Here is a 16,324-nt window from a genome sequence, read left to right on the forward strand (position 1 = left end):
ACCCCCGGCCCACCGTCTCACCCCCTCCCCCCCCAAACCCCCAGCCCACCGTCTCACCCCCTCCCCCCCCAAACCCCCGGCCCACCGTCTCACCCCCTCCCCCCCCAAACCCCCGGCCCACCGTCTCACCCCCTCCCCCCCCCCCCAAACCCCCAGCCCACCGTCTCACCCCCTCCCCCCCCAAACCCCCGGCCCACCGTCTCACCCCCTCCCCCCCCAAACCCCCGGCCCACCGTCTCACCCCCTCCCCCCCCAAACCCCCGGCCCACCGTCTCACCCCCTCCCCCCCAAACCCCCGGCCCACCGTCTCACCCCCTCCCCCCCCAAACCCCCGGCCCACCGTCTCACCCCCTCCCCCCCCAAACCCCCGGCCCACCGTCTCACCCCCTCCCCCCCCAAACCCCGGCCCACCGTCTCACCCCCTCCCCCCCCAAACCCCCGGCCCACCGTCTCACCCCCTCCCCCCCCAAACCCCCAGCCCACCGTCTCACCCCCTCCCCCCCAAACCCCCAGCCCACCGTCTCACCCCCTCCCCCCCAAACCCCCGGCCCACTGTCTCACCCCCTCCCCCCCAAACCCCCGGCCCACCGTCTCACCCCCTCCCCCCCCAAACCCCCGGCCCACTGTCTCACCCCCTCCCCCCCTCAACCCCCGGCCCACCATCTCACCCCCTCCCCCCAAACCCCCGGCCCACTGTCTCACCCCCTCCCCCCCTCAACCCCCGGCCCACCGTCTCACCCCCTCCCCCCCAAACCCCCGGCCCACTGTCTCACCCCCTCCCCCCCAAACCCCCGGCCCACCGTCTCACCCCCTCCCCCCCAAACCCCCGGCCCACTGTCTCACCCCCTCCCCCCCTCAACCCCCGGCCCACCATCTCACCCCCTCCCCCCCAAACCCCCGGCCCACCGTCTCACCCCCTCCCCCCCAAACCCCCGGCCCACTGTCTCACCCCCTCCCCCCCTCCCCCCCTCAACCCCCGGCCCACCATCTCACCCCCTCCCCCCCAAACCCCCGGCCCACTGTCTCACCCCCTCCCCCCCTCCCCCCCCAAACCCCCGGCCCACCATCTCACCCCCTCCCCCCCAAACCCCCGGCCCACCGTCTCACCCCCTCCCCCCCCAAACCCCCGGCCCACCCCCTCCCCCCCTCCCCCCCCAAACCCCCGGCCCACCGTCTCACCCCCTCCCCCCCAAACCCCCGGCCCACTGTCTCACCCCCTCCCCCCCCAAACCCCCGGCCCACCGTCTCACCCCCTCCCCCCCCAAACCCCCGGCCCACCGTCTCACCCCCTCCCCCCCCCCCCCCATACCCCCGGCCCACCGTCTCACCCCCTCCCCCCCCAAACCCCCGGCCCACCGTCTCACCCCCTCCCCCCCAAACCCCCGGCCCACCGTCTCACCCCTCCCCCCACAAACCCCCGGCCCACCGTCTCACCCCCTCCCCCCCCCCCCCATACCCCCGGCCCACCGTCTCACCACCCCCCCCCCCCCAAACCCCCGGCCCACCGTCTCACCCCCTCCCCCCCTCCCCCCCCCAAACCCCCGGCCCACCGTCTCACCCCCCTCCCCCCCAAACCCCCAGCCCACCGTCTCACCCCCTCCCCCCAAACCCCCGGCCCACCGTCTCACCCCCTCCCCCCCCCCCAAACCCCCGGCCCACCGTCTCACCACCCCCCCACCACCGTGTAGTTAAACACGAACAAGTGACAGATACTTTGCACAGCTTCGGTTAGCTATTCACACCGAAAGACCGACTTGCATTTCTATAGCGCCTTTTACGACACCGAACATCTCAAAGCGCTTTACAGCCAATGAAGTGCTTTCAGAGTGTGCTCACTGTTGTATTGTGGGAAACGCGGCAGCTCAATTTGCGCACAGCAAGATCCCACACACAGCGATGTGATAATGACCCGGATCATCTGTTTTAGTGATGTTGGTCGAGGGATAAATATTGGCCCCAGGACACCGGGGAGAACTCCCCCTGCTCTTCTTCCAATAGTGGCCCCGGGATCTTTTACATCCACCCGAGAGGGCAGACGAGGCCTCGGTTTAATGTCTCATCCAAAAGACGGCACCTCCGACAGTGCGGCACTCCCTCAGTACCGCCCCTCCGACAGTGCGGCACTCCCTCAGTACCGCCCCTCCGACAGTGCGGCACTCCCTCAGCACTGCCCCTCCAACAGTGCGGCACTCCCTCAGCACTGCCCCTCCGACAGTGCGGCACTCCCTCAGCACTGCCCCTCCAACAGTGCGGCACTCCCTCAGCACTGCCCCTCCAACAGTGCGGCACTCCCTCAGCACTGCCCCTCCGACAGTGCGGCACTCCCTCAGTACCGCCCCTCCGACAGTGCGGCACTCCCTCAGTACTGCCCCTCCGACAGTGCGGCGCTCCCTCAGTACCGCCCCTCCCATAGCACCAGTTCACCCCTGCGTCCATTGTTCATTCTTGCTATTGAGGGAGTGCAGCGAAGGTTCACCAGACTGATTCCCGGGATGGCAGGACTGACATATGAGGAGAGACTGGATCGACTAGGCTTATACTCACTGGAGTTTAGAAGGATGAGAGGGGATCTCATAGAAACATATAAAATGCTGACGGGATTGGACAGGTTAGATGCAGGAAGAATGTTCCCGATGTTGTGGAAGTCCAGAACCAGGGGTCACAGTCTGAGGATAAGGGGTAGGCCATTTAGGACCGAGATGAGGAGAAACTTCTTCACCCAGAGAATTGTGAACCTGTGGAATTCTCTACCGCAGAAAGTTGTTGAGGCCAGTTCGTTGGATATATTCAAGAGGGAGTTAGATGTGGCCCTTACGGCTAAAGGGATCAAGGGGTATGGAGAGAAAGCAGGAATGGGGTACTGAGGGAATGATCAGCCATGATCATATTGAATGGTGGTGCAGGCTCGAAGGGCCGAATGGCCTACTCCTGCACCTATTTTCTATGTTTCTAAAATGCATCCCATTTCCTTTGTGAAGTTCAGATTAATGCTCTGCGCCTTGCAGGGGCTCTAGTATCTGACCTGAACTGGTCACGATGCTCTGCTTATTGAAAGATCAGTGAATGGAAGCTCCTCCCTGCCTATCCCAGCCCCCCCCCCCACCCCACAAACACCGATCGCAGACCATCTGTTGGGTGCTTTGTGTGTTGCAGCACCCACCTGGGGATTACAGTCGGATAAAGTTCGCATTACACCTGCCGTCAGCCAAAGCAATCTGGGAATTAACGGCTATGACAGGGAGCGGTACATTAAACACTGTGGCCAGTGCCCACCCCCACCCCCACCCTGGATTCCAGTGAGCTGCCTTCCCCCACACGTCTGTGAGCAGAGTTAATCCCTTCCTAATGCAGCATTTGGCGTCGGTCCTTCAGTCTTATTGCCGTCACCAAGTTCATCCCCACATCGCGATGGGAGCTCCCACTCTCCAGCCGCTCGGATGGGAGAATGAAGAGGGGCAAAATAATGTTACCACTTTTAACGGTGGTGCGGGAACAGAGAGACCTGGGGCTTCACACACACACACACACCCACACCACACACACACACACACACACACCACACACACACCCACACCACACACACACACACACACACCACACACACATGGCTTTGAAGGTGGCAGGGCTAACGGGGAAAGCTGATCCTTGGCTTTATAAATACAGGCAGAGTGTACTAAAGCACGTAGGTTAGAGCAAACATTTATAAAACACTGGTTGGGGCGTCCACTGGAGTATTGTGCCCAATTCTGAGCACCACACTTTTGGACGGATGTCAAAGTGTTGGAGAGGGTGTTAAATATTGTCTGGTTCGCGCTCCTGTGAAGCGCATTTTGTGGCGTTTTGCTACGTTAAAGGCGATATATAAATGCAAGTTGTTGTATAGCCCATCACTGTGTGACTCAACAACAACAACGTGTAATTATATAGCGCATTTAACGCAGTGAAATGTCCCGAGGCGCTCCACAGGAGTATTATGAGCTAAACATTCGACAAGGAACCTTTATCAGTGGTTCACCTGGGCCATTTTTTTACAAATCACGGGTTCGGCCCTGCTGGAGTATTGCGTCCATTTCTCGGCAATGTGCCTTGGAGAGGGGGCGGGGGAGATTGACCAGAACGGTCCCGGGGGATGAGGGGCTTCAGTGATGGGGAGAGACTGGAGAAGCCGGAGTTGTTCCCCTTGGAGCAGAGAAGGTTGAGAGGAGATTTGATCGAGGTGTTCAAAATCACGAGGGGTTTTGATCGAGTAAATCGGGGGACACTGTTCCCGGGGGCAGGAGGGTGGGTAACCAGAGGGACACAGATTGACAATAATCGGCGATGGAACCAGAGGGACACAGATTGACGATAATCGGCGATGGAACCAGAGGGACACAGATTGACGATAATCGGCGATGGAACCAGAGGGAGACAGATTGACGATAATCGGCGATGGAACCAGAGGGACACAGATTGACGATAATCGGCGATGGAACCAGAGGGACACAGATTGACGATAATCGGCGATGGAACCAGAGGGGGAGAGGCGGAGAATGTTTTTACTCAGCGAGTTGTTGTGATCGGGAACACGCTGCCTGAAAGGGCGGTGGGAGCAGATTCAATAGTGACTTTCAAACCGGGAATCGGATAAATACTGGAAATGTGCCGGGCTGTGGGGAAAGAGCGGGGGGAGTGGGACTGATTGGGTCGCTCTGTCACAGAGCCGGCACAGCACGGGCTCCATGGGCCCAGTGAGATCCTCCTGTGCCGTACTATTGGGTATTTTTTGGGCTGTTCCACAGAGCCAGGGAACCCAGAGACTCTCTGAGCGAGAGGGGCAGTGGCACTGAAATCCAGAATATTTGGAGAGACAGGAAATGGGCCCAAATGAAACAGGCTAATGTCAAATTGCAGAACGGCGGAGGTTATAAACCACCAGGAAAGGCTGCACAGGCTGGGACTCCTTTCTCTGAGGGGGGGGGTGGGGTGACCCGATGGAGGTCTTTGAAATTAAGAAAGGGTGTCGACAGGGGAGACGTAGAGAGTGTTCCCCCTTGTGGGGGAGACCAGAACCAGGGGGCCATCAATATCAGACAGTCACTGATAAACCCAACGGGGAATTCAGGAGAAACTTCTTTATCCAGAGAGCGGTGAGAATGTGGAACTCGCTGCCACAGGGAGGGGTTGAGGTGAATAGTATCGAGGCATTTAAGGGGAGGCTGGATAAACACACGAGGGAGAAGGGAATAGAGGGATCTGGTGATGGGGTGAGATGGAGAGTGGTGGGAGGGGGCTGGTGTGGAACATAAACCCTGGCACGGAGCCGATGGGCCCAATGGACTGTGTCCGTGCTGTACATTCGATGCAATCCTACGCAAAACCCTTAACTTGTGTTCAAATTAAATTGAGCTGGCAGTTTGTGCCTGTCACTGGGGATCCCTCAATAGCACAAGGCCTGTTTTACTGAGCCACACAACTCAAAACCAGAGCAGCAGTGCAGTACCCGCTCCCTCCCCACCAGACACGGTCACATCTCGATTTGTCCGCCATGCAATTGGCCAGACGGGACGTCAATCTCCCATCCCGACGCTCCGGGAGCAGGACAGGTCGAGTCAACTCCTGGACTGTTGGAGGAGATTGCGACCGGCGCAGGAAGCTGTCAGGACCAATGCTTCCTTCACTTTGCCTGCTGCTGGGACATGTCCAGTTTCCAAGGCCTTCGATTAAAATCCGCTCGAAGGACCGAGTTTGTCCCCCCTGAATGTTACCCCTTTATTTATTCGTTCCTGGGCCGTGGGCCTCGCTGGCCAAGGCCGGCGTTTATTGCCCATCCCTAATTGCCCCTCGAGAAGGTGGTGGTGAGCCGCCTTCTTGAACCGCTGCAGTCCGTGTGGTGAAGGTGCTCCCACAGTGCTGTTAGGGAGGGAGTTCCAGGACTGTGAGCCAGCGACGATGAAGACTGGGCTGGGTCTGCGTTTGCTGTGTCCGAATCCGGTGCTGGGTGACCTGTCCGCTTTTATTCCTGTTGTTTTCCGCAGCGGGTTGGTAACAACGGAGCGGCTCGCTAACAACGGAGCGGCTCGCTGGGCCAGTTAAAAACCAAGCACAGTGCTGTGGGCCTGGGGTTGCATACAGGCCAGACCGAGCAAGGACACCAGCTTCCTGTCCCTGAAGGACCTCACTGAAACAGATGGGGTTTTTTTTCCAAAAACGACAGTCTGGCAGTTTACAAGCTTTTTATTCCTGGTGGGATTTGAATGCGCGTCTCCGGATCCTTGGTCGGGATCTCTGGATTAATCGTCCTGTGACATAACTGCTGTTGCCGTTCACTGCATTCCTACATTCCGACAGAGACTGACTAAAGGCTGATTAAAGCAGCCATTCTTCCCATGAGTCAGCTATTCGACTGTGGAGGAGTAACACTGCCCCCCCCCCCCCGCCTCCCCCTCATCTGACACACATGCACACCCGAGCAGTCACTGGATCGGCAACCCAAGGGGGAATACTGAGGCCCACCAGGACATCGTCATATCCTTCCGTAACCCTCGTCTGGCAAAAATCTCCCGCTCCCCGATTTAACGTGACTAACAGAGAGTGTCCCCACATGTCTACAACCCGGCACTTGAAGCAATGCTTCTTAACTTGGCTCCTGAATATACTGGCTCCGATTTGAAAGTTAAGTCCTATTTACTCCTCAACTACAACAGCCCAGTCCGTGGCAACGAGCTAGACATTACTGTTTCTGGATTACAAGAACGAACGGTTAGCTTGGAACCATGCCTGCTCAAACCATTGAACATGCACTTACAACCGAAACCCTTGATATTAGCAGAGTGGATCGCTTTACAGTGACAGCCTTTGATTAGACAGCGTCTAGCACAACAAAACAGAATAATATGAATCGAACACACTCCCCACCTAAGGTCTCGACTCTAATTGTTTGTTTAAGATTATTTAAGCTTCACGGCTTAATTTCCCCCCCCAGCGTGATCACATCATCATCGACTGCTCAGTGGGTCGCACTCTGGCCTCGGAGTCACAGGGTCATGTGTTCAAGTTCCACTCCACAAACTTAGCACAAAACTCCAGGCTAGTACTGAGGGAGCGCCGCACTGTCGGAGGGGCAGTACTGAGGGAGCGCCGCACTGTCGGAGGGGCAGTACTGAGGGAGCGCCGCACTGTCGGAGGGGCAGTACTGAGGGAGCGCCGCACTGTCGGAGGGGCAGTACTGAGGGAGTGCCGCACTGTCGGAGGGGCAGTACTGAGGGAGCGCCGCACTGTCGGAGGGGCAGTACTGAGGGAGCGCCGCACTGTCGGAGGGGCAGTACTGAGGGAGTGCCGCACTGTCGGAGGGGCAGTACTGAGGGAGAGCCGCACTGTCGGAGGGGCAGTACTGAGGGAGCGCCGCACTGTCGGAGGGGCAGTCCTGTGGACATTTGTTAAGGACAGGGTCCGTTTAATAGCGCTCCCTCCTGTCAGTGTGTTCAGAGTACCAAAGGTTTTTTTTTAAACTAAAACTACTGGGATCCTGTTATAATTAAGAGCCGAGTGTCACTGCCGATAAGGAGGGGAAGGAAGGCTCGCTTCCCTCCCCCTCCCTCCCTCCCCGCCGGTCGGGAGGTAGAACTGCCTGTGAGCGGGTCTCTCTCCCATCTGCACATCCAGAGATAACGCACAGCGCAGGGAGACAGGGAGTAAGTCGGAGATAAACCTTCATGCAAGGCAGTGGCGAGCTGCTTTCTACAAAGCAAGTAACTGGGAGGCGAAAGGCCACATTTGACAAAGCGAAAGCACGCCTCTCGTCCCCAGCACAAATGAGAGAGAAATTATGCTCAATATATCGAGGCACTGGAGAGGGTGTAGAGAGGATTTACGAGGATGATACCAGAAATGCGAGGGTACACGTATCAGCAAAGGATGAACAGGCTGGGTCCCTTCTCTTGAAAAGAGGCTGAGGGGTGACCAAATCGAGGAATTTATGAAGATAGGTTTTGATTGAATGGATAGAGAGAGAGAGTGTTTCCACTTGTGGGGAGGAGTATAACTAGAGGCCATCAATATAAGATCGTCACCCACAAAATCCAATGGGGAATTCAGGAGAAACTTCTTTACCCAGAGAGGGGTGAGAATGTGGAACTCGCTGCCACAGGGAGAGGTCGAGGCGAATAGTATCGAGGCATTTAAGGGGAGGCTGGATAAACACATGGGGGAGAAGGGAATAGAGGGTTATGCTGATACGAGTTAGATGGGGAAAGACGGGAGGAGGCTCGAGTGGAGGATAAACGCCGGCATGGTCTGGTTGGGCTGCTCCCTTAGTACTGCCCCTCCGACAGTGCGGCACTCCCTCAGTCCCGCCCCTCCGACAGTGCGGCACTCCCTCAGTACTGCCCCTCCGACAGTGCGGCACTCCCTCAGTACTGCCCCTCCGACAGTGCGGCACTCCCTCAGTACCGCCCCTCCGACAGTGCGGCACTCCCTCAGTAGTGCCCCTCCGACAGTGCGGCACTCCCTCAGTACTGCCCCTCCGACAGTGCGGCACTCCCTCAGTACTGCCCCTCCGACAGTGCGGCACTCCCTCAGTACTGCCCCTCCGACAGTGCGGCGCTCCCTCAGTAGTGCCCCTCCGACAGTGCGGCACTCCCTCAGTACCGCCCCTCCGACAGTGCGGCACTCCCTCAGTACCGCCCCTCCGACAGTGCGGCACTCCCTCAGTCCCGCCCCTCTGACAACGCGGCACTCCCTCAGTACCGCCCCTCCGACAACGCGGCACTCCCTCAGTACCGCCCCTCCGACAACGCGGCACTCCCTCAGTACCGCCCCTCCGACAACGCGGCACTCCCTCAGTACCGCTCCTCCGACAGTGCGGCACTCCCTCAGTACCGCCCCTCCGGCAGTGCGGCACTCCCTCAGTACCGCCCCTCCGACAGTGCGGCGCTCCCTCAGTCCCGCCCCTCCGACACTCCCTCAGTACCGCCCCTCCGACAGTGCGGCGCTCCCTCAGTACTGCCCCTCCGACAGTGCGGCGCTCCCTCAGTACCGCCCCTCCGACAGTGCGGCACTCATATATTCTAAAGGGAGTTAGATGTGGCCCTTACGGCTAAAGGGATCAAGGGGTATGGAGAGAAAGCAGGAATAGGGTCCTGAAGTTGCATGATCAGCCATGATCATATTGAATGGGCAGGCTCGAAGAGCCGAATGGCCTACTCCTGCACCTAGTTTGTATGTTTCAATGTTTCTATGTAATACAGTTAAAGGCACTCTGGGAGTGAAACACGTCAATTAAATACATGAACAGGAGACCGAGAATCTCATAACCAGGTCACGTTCTCAGAGATCAGACCTTACAAAGCCTTGTGGTCGTCAAGACATGTCAGTGAGCAGACCTGCCATTGTTAGCATTTACCTGGAGAGGGTACAGAGGGAGATTGACCAGAACAGTCCCGGGGGGGTGAGGGACTTCAGTGACGGGGAGAGACTGGAGTTGTTCCCCTTGGAGCAGAGAAGGTTAAGGGGAGATTTGATCGAGGTGTTAAAAATCACAAGGGGTTTTGATCGAGTAAATCGGGAGACACTGTTCCCGGGGCAGGAGGGCGGGTAACCAGAGGGACACAGATTGACGATAATCGGCGATGGAACCAGAGGGACACAGATTGACGATAATCGGCGATGGAACCAGAGGGACACAGATTGACGATAATCGGCGATGGAACCAGAGGGACACAGATTGACGATAATCGGCGATGGAACCAGAGGGACACAGATTGACGATAATCGGCGATGGAACCAGAGGGGGAGAGGGGGAGAATGTTTTTACGCAGCGAGTTGTTGTGATCGGGAACGCGCTGCCTGAAAGGGCGGTGGGAGCAGATTCAATAGTGACTTTCAAACCGGGAATTGGATAAATACTGGAAATGTGCCGGGCTGTGGGGAAAGAGCGGGGGGAGTGGGACTGATTGGATCGCTCTGTCACAGAGCCGGCACAGCACGGGCTCCATGGGATCCTCCTGTGCGGCGAGATTCTGTAAGTCTCTACCCCAGCCCCGATCTCCTGAACTTGGAAAGCAGACACTACTTCACCAAGGATAAATAAACTTTCCCCAACCTGGCCAAACTCCACAACTTTACAACATTTCAAAAAAGGTAACTAAACGGGGGAATGCATTCAAGGACAGTTCTTTGCAGTTTACAGTTTTAAACGTCCTTCTCGCGCACCTCAATCCTAGTCTTTGTTTTTAAGTCCCATTTAACTACGCTGGTGACATAATCCTTGTGGATTTGATACACCGCAGCCTGTGCGACTTTCCGTTGATAGGGAGTGAAAGAGACACATAAGCCCCAGAGCTGCAGCAAGTTGCTGAACAGGGGCACGAATGAGTCGAGACACAGGCCTCCACTCCCTTGTACATATCGAAAGCGTCTCCCTCTGCCCTTGGGCTGTGAGCGTGATTGATGTCTCCGCTCTCTGTGTCTCTAATTCCATCTCAGTCCCCCCCAGGGCATAACAGGAAACACTTGTATACCAAACTCTCATCTTATCCCCGTGTGTAACCCACCTCTATGTAGTTAGACCCCACGCCTGATGCCGACAGAGATAATGTGCTGTATTACCTCGGGCACTTTGGGGGCAGAAAGTCGTGGGTTCGAGTCCCACTCCAGAGACTTCAACACAAACTCCAGGCTGACACTCCCAGTGCAGCACTGAGGGAGCACCACACTGTCGGAGGGGCAGTACTGAGGGAGTGCCGCACTGTCGGAGGGGCAGTACTGAGGGAGTGCTGCACTGTCGGAGGGGCAGTACTGAGGGAGCGCCGCACTGTCGGAGGGGCAGTACTGAGGGAGCTCCGCACTGTCGGAGGGGCGGTGCTGAGGGAGTGCCGCACTGTCGGAGGGGCAGTACTGAGGGAGCGCCGCACTGTTGGAGGGGCGGTACTGAGGGAGCTCCGCACTGTCGGAGGGGCAGTGCTAAGGGAGTGCCGCACTGTCGGAGGGGCGGTGCTGAGGGAGCGCCACACTGTCGGAGGGGCAGTACTGAGGGAGCGCCACACTGTCGGAGGGGCGGTGCTGAGGGAGTGCCGCACTGTCGGAGGGGCAGTACTGAGGGAGCGCCGCACTGTCGGAGGGGCAGTACTGAGGGAGCGCCGCACTGTCGGCGGGGCAGTACTGAGGGAGTGCCGCACTGTCGGAGGGGCAGTACTGAGGGAGCGCCGCACTGTCGGAGGGGCAGTACTGAGGGAGCGCCGCACTGTCGGAGGGGCAGTACTGAGGGAGCGCCGCACTGTCGGAGGGGCGGTGCTGAGGGAGCGCCGCACTGTTGGAGGGGCAGTACTGAGGGAGCGCCGTTTTTCGGATGTGACGTTAAACCAATGCCCTGTCTGTCCTCTCAGGTGGACATAAAGATCTGACGGCATTTTTTTGAAGAACAGGGGAGTTCTATTTATCCCTCAATCAACATCACTAAAACAGATGATCTGGGTCATTATCACATCGCTGTGTGTGGGATCTTGCTGTGCACAAATTGGCTGCCACGTTTCCCACAATACAACAGTGAGCACACTCCAAAAGTACTTCATTGTCTGTAAAGCGCTTTGGGACGTCCGGTCATGAAAAGCGCTATAGAAATGCAAGTCCGTCTTTCTTTCTGCTCGCTGCCACCCAGCCCAGTGTAACCCCAAACTCCCCCCCCAGTACGATCCCTCCCCAGTTGAAGAGCTGCCCCCTCCCCCAGTGTAACCCTGACACACCACCCCCCCCTCCGTTCCCCCAGTGTGATCCCTCCCATAGAGTCACCCTGGACCCCTCCCCAAATTGAAGAGCTGTCCCTCTCCTAGTCTGATCCCCAATCCCCAATGTGACCCCTACACCAGTCAAGTAGCTTTCCCCCCCCACACCGTGTGACCCATACCCCAGTTGGAGCAGCCCTCCCAAAGTTGAAGACCAGCCCCTCCCCCCCATTCGAACAGCTTCCCCAACCCCAGTGTTACCCCACTCCAGTCAAAGAGATGCCCATACCCCAGTATGAGCCCTCCCCCAGTCAAACAGCTCCCCTCTGAAATGTGAGCCCTCCCCAGTCGAACAGCTCCCCCCATCCCCCTGAAATGTGACCCCTCCCCCAGTCGAACACCCCCCCCCTCCCCAAGACAAACAGTTTCCCCCGAAATGTGAACCCTCCCCCAGTCAAAAAGAGCATCCCCTGAAATGCGAGCCGTCCCCAATCGAACAGCTCCACCCACCCCCTGAAATGTGACCCCTCCCCGAGTGGAACAGCTCCCCCCCCCCCCGCAATGTGAGCCCTCCCCCAGACAAACAGCTTCCCCCCCTCAAAATGTGAACCCTCCACCAGTCAAAAAGAGGTCCCACTGAAATATGAGCCCTCCCTAGTCGAACAGCTCCCCCTGAAATGTGACCCCTTCCCGAGTGGAACAGCTCCCCCCCCCCCCCAATGTGAGCCCTCCCCCAGACAAACAGCTTTCCCCCCCCTCCCCCCCCCCCCCCCAGAAATGTGAACCCTCCCCCAGTCAAAAAGAGCTCCCCCTGAAATGTGAGCCCTCCCCCGGACGAACAGCTTTCCCCCTTCCCCCCACTAAATGTGAGCCCTCTACCAGTTGAACAGCTTCCCCCCCCCCAATGTGAGCCCTCCCTCAGACGAACAGCTTCCCCCCCCCCAATGTGAGCCCTCCCTCAGACGAACAGCTCCCCCCCCCCAATGTGAGCCCTCCCTCAGACGAACAGCTTCCCCCCCCCCCCCAATGTGAGCCCTCCCTCAGATGAACAGCTTTCCCCCCCCCCCAATGTGAGCCCTCCCTCAGACGAAGAGCTTGCCCCCCCCAATGTGAGCCCTCCCCCGAACAGCTTCCCATCCCCCCCCCAATGTGAGCCCTCCCCCAGACGAACAGCTTTCCCCCTCCCCCCACTAAATGTGAGCCATCCCCCGAACAGTTTTGCCCCCCCCCACAATGTGAGCCCTCCCCCAGATGAACAGCTTTCCCCCTCCCCCCACTAAATGTGAGCCCTCCCCCGAACAGCTTTCCCCCCCCTCCCGCCCCCAATGTGAGCCCTCCCCCAGATGAATAGCTTTCCCCCCACCCCCTTCCCGCGGTTGAACAACTCCCCGCCCCCCCCCCCCCCGCAATGTGAGCCCTCCCTCAGACGAACAGCTCCCCCTGAAATGTGAGCCCTCACCCAGTGGAATAGCTCCCCACCCCATCAGAAATGAGAGGCCTCCCCCAGACGAACAGCTCCCCCGATGTGAGGCCTCCCCCAGACGAACAGCTTCCCCCCTCCCCCAATGTGAGGCCTCCCCCAGACGAACAGCTCCCCCGATGTGAGGCCTCCCCCAGACGAATAGCTTCCCCCTCCCCCAATGTGAGGCCTCCCCCAGACGAGCAGCTTCCCCAATGTGAGGCCTCCCCCAGACGAACAGCCCCCCCCGGGCCCTCCTTACCCGGGCCGGCCAGTGCGGGTAGCCCTTCATCTTGGCGAACACCAGGTCCCCGGCCTTGTAGTCCCTGTGGCGGCTGATCCTGGACATGGCGGGGCGGGGGGCGGGGGGCCGCGGGCTGTGTGTGACGGTCTGTGTGAGGGTCTGTGGGAGGGTGTGTGTCAGGGGGTCAGGCCCGGGGCCGCGCTCTCTCTCTCTCTCTCTCTCTCTCTCAGGCCCAGCTCCCGCTCCCGCTCCCGCTCGAGCTCGGACCTCCAATCGGCCGCTCCGCGCTCCGCCCAACCCCCCTGGAGGACTCGCCAGCACCTCCCCCCCAGGCACGACCAACCGAGCGCCGCGCCACCGATCCGCCGCCCTTAAAGGGCCAGCCACCGCCCTGAAAGGGCCAGCCACCGGCCTTAAAGGCACACACACACACACCCAATCCTCTCTCAGACAGAGTAAAGCTCCCTCTACACTGTCCCATCAAACACTCCCAGGGCAGGTACAGGGGGTTAGATACAGAGTAAAGCTCCCTCTACACTGTCCCATCAAACACTCCCAGGGCAGGTACAGCACGGGGTTAGATACAGAGTAAAGCTCCCTCTACACTGTCCCATCAAACACTCCCAGGGCAGGTACAGGGGGTTAGATACTGAGTAAAGCTCCCTCTACACTGTCCCATCAAACACTCCCAGGGCAGGTACAGGGGGTTAGATACAGAGGAAAGCTCCCTCTACACTGTCCCATCAAACACTCCCAGGGCAGGTACAGGGGGTTAGATACAGAGTAAAGCTCCCTCTACATTGTCCCATCAAACACTCCCAGGGCAGGTACAGGGGGTTAGATACAGAGTAAAGCTCCCTCTACACTGTCCCATCAAACACTCCCAGGGCAGGTACAGGGGGTTAGATACAGAGTAAAGCTCCCTCTACACTGTCCCATCAAACACTCCCAGGGCAGGTACAGGGAGTTAGATACAGAGTAAAGCTCGCTCTACACTGTTCCATCAAACACTCCCAGGGCAGGTACAGGGGGTTAGATACAGAGTAAAGCTCCCTCTACACTGTCCCATCAAATACTCCCAGGGCAGGTACAGCACAGGGTTAGATACAGAGTAAAGCTCCCTCTACACTGTCCCATCAAACACTCCCAGGGCAGGTACAGGGGGTTAGATACAGAGTAAAGCTCCCTCTACCTGGTGCATCCATGAGTGTAGTACCAGAGTCGCTGTACCTCGACAAATTGCACGATTCCCATTGGAGAAATCCAAGATAGAGCTGCGAGGCTACTCGAGAGAGAGAACATTCCGGTGGTCGTTCGTATCACCGTACCGGTGAAACACAAGGATCAAGTTCAGAGCTTGCCGCTATTCGTAGTGGCAGGAGACAAGCCTGCCTTACTAGGAAGAAATTGGTTGGGATCACTGAAGCTGGATTGGAGGGAGATTTTACGTGTTGAAATGAGATTTGCGTCAAAGGGTGATGTCATCAAGAATTATCTGAAGGTGTTCTGCGAAACGGGCAGTCCGATCCAAGGCTTCAAGGCAAGTGTCAGGGTACAGAAGGACGCTAGATCGGTTTATCGCAAGCCACGTCCCATACTGCTATGTATTTAACCCCTTGTAACCTGCATCACACCACCACCAGAGGGCCTACCTATTGGAGTCCCAAGGGATCCCAGCATCTCTTGGGAGCACGGTATATAAGCAGGCCACCCACGAGGTACCTGCACTCTGGAGTCTTATTAAAGGAGCTAAGGTCACACTTGCTCATTGTACACAGTACTCGGTTTCATCCTTTATTATGAGCGTACCAATTGGCGACGAGGGAATGTACAACCGCGCGAAAATGCGAAGAACAGTCGGTATCCTGGAGAAGTTCTCAGAAGGGGACGATTGGGAGGCCTTCCTGGAGCGACTCGACCAATACTTCGTGGCCAACGAGCTGGAAGGGGATGAGAACGCTGCCAAACGAAGGGCGATCCTCCTCACTGTCTGTGGGGCAACCAATCTATGGCCTTATGAAGAATCTCCTAGCTCCGGCAAAACCAACAGAGAAATCCTACGCTGGTCCGGGAGCACCTAAATCCTAAAGGAAAAGCGTTTTGATGGCGAGATATCGGTTCTACATGTGTCAACGGTCGGAGGGCCAGGAAGTGGCGAGCTATGTCGCCGAACTAAGGCGCCTCGCAGGACATTGTGAGTTTGGGGGATTCCTCGAACAAATGCTGAGAGACTTTTGTGTACTGGGCATTGGCCATGAGACAATCCTTTGCAAACTGTTGACTGTTGAAATTCCGAATCTAAGTAAAGCCGTAACAATAGCCCAGGCGTTTATGTCCACCGGCGACAACACCAAACAGATCTCGCAGAGTAAAGAAGTTTCGGGCCAGTACTGTGCACAAAGTAACGTCGGTTTCGAGCAGAAATGTACATGGCAGAACGTACACGCCGGCTGTTGCTGCCCGACCTCAGATGACCCAGAGTCCAATCGTTAATGTGAGGCAGTTAACACCCTGTTGGCGCTGTGGAGGTGATCATCGAGCCCATCAATGCCGCTTCAAGCACTATGTGTGCGATGGTTGCAGAACAATGGGACACCTCCAGCGAATGTGCAGACGAGCTGCAAACTCTGCAAACCACCACGTCGCAGAGGAAGATCGATCCACTGGGGACCAGGCGGAACTGGAGACTCGAACCGAGGAGGCAGAAGTGTACGGGGTGCACACCTTCACCACGAAATGTCCACCGGTAATGTTGAAAGTTGAACTGAACGGAATTCCAGTATCTATGGAACTGGACACGGGGGCGAGTCGGTCCATAATGAGCAAAAAGGCCTTCGACAGGCTGTGGGGCAACAAGGCACACAGGCCCAAGCTCAGCCCCATTCACATCAAACTAAGGACTTACACCAAGGAACTAATCCC

The 16,324-nt window shown here is 57.8% G+C and overlaps 1 protein-coding gene across 1 annotated transcript in view; it reads right to left on the reverse strand.

The window, feature by feature from the left end:
* Positions 1-13,699, reverse strand: part of LOC139243609 (hepatoma-derived growth factor-like) — a gene marked incomplete at its 3' end in the record, with an annotated part of 18,520 nt that extends 4,821 nt beyond the window's left edge. Inside the window, exon 1 of the mRNA XM_070870804.1 lies at positions 13,421-13,699. Within this exon, the coding sequence (XP_070726905.1) occupies positions 13,421-13,507 (87 nt within the window). The remainder of the gene's footprint in view (positions 1-13,420) is intronic.
* Positions 13,700-16,324: the final 2,625 nt, after the last annotated feature.

The sequence above is a fragment of the Pristiophorus japonicus genome, unplaced genomic scaffold (assembly GCF_044704955.1).
Source record: "Pristiophorus japonicus isolate sPriJap1 unplaced genomic scaffold, sPriJap1.hap1 HAP1_SCAFFOLD_1755, whole genome shotgun sequence".
Taxonomy (NCBI): domain Eukaryota; kingdom Metazoa; phylum Chordata; class Chondrichthyes; family Pristiophoridae; genus Pristiophorus; species Pristiophorus japonicus.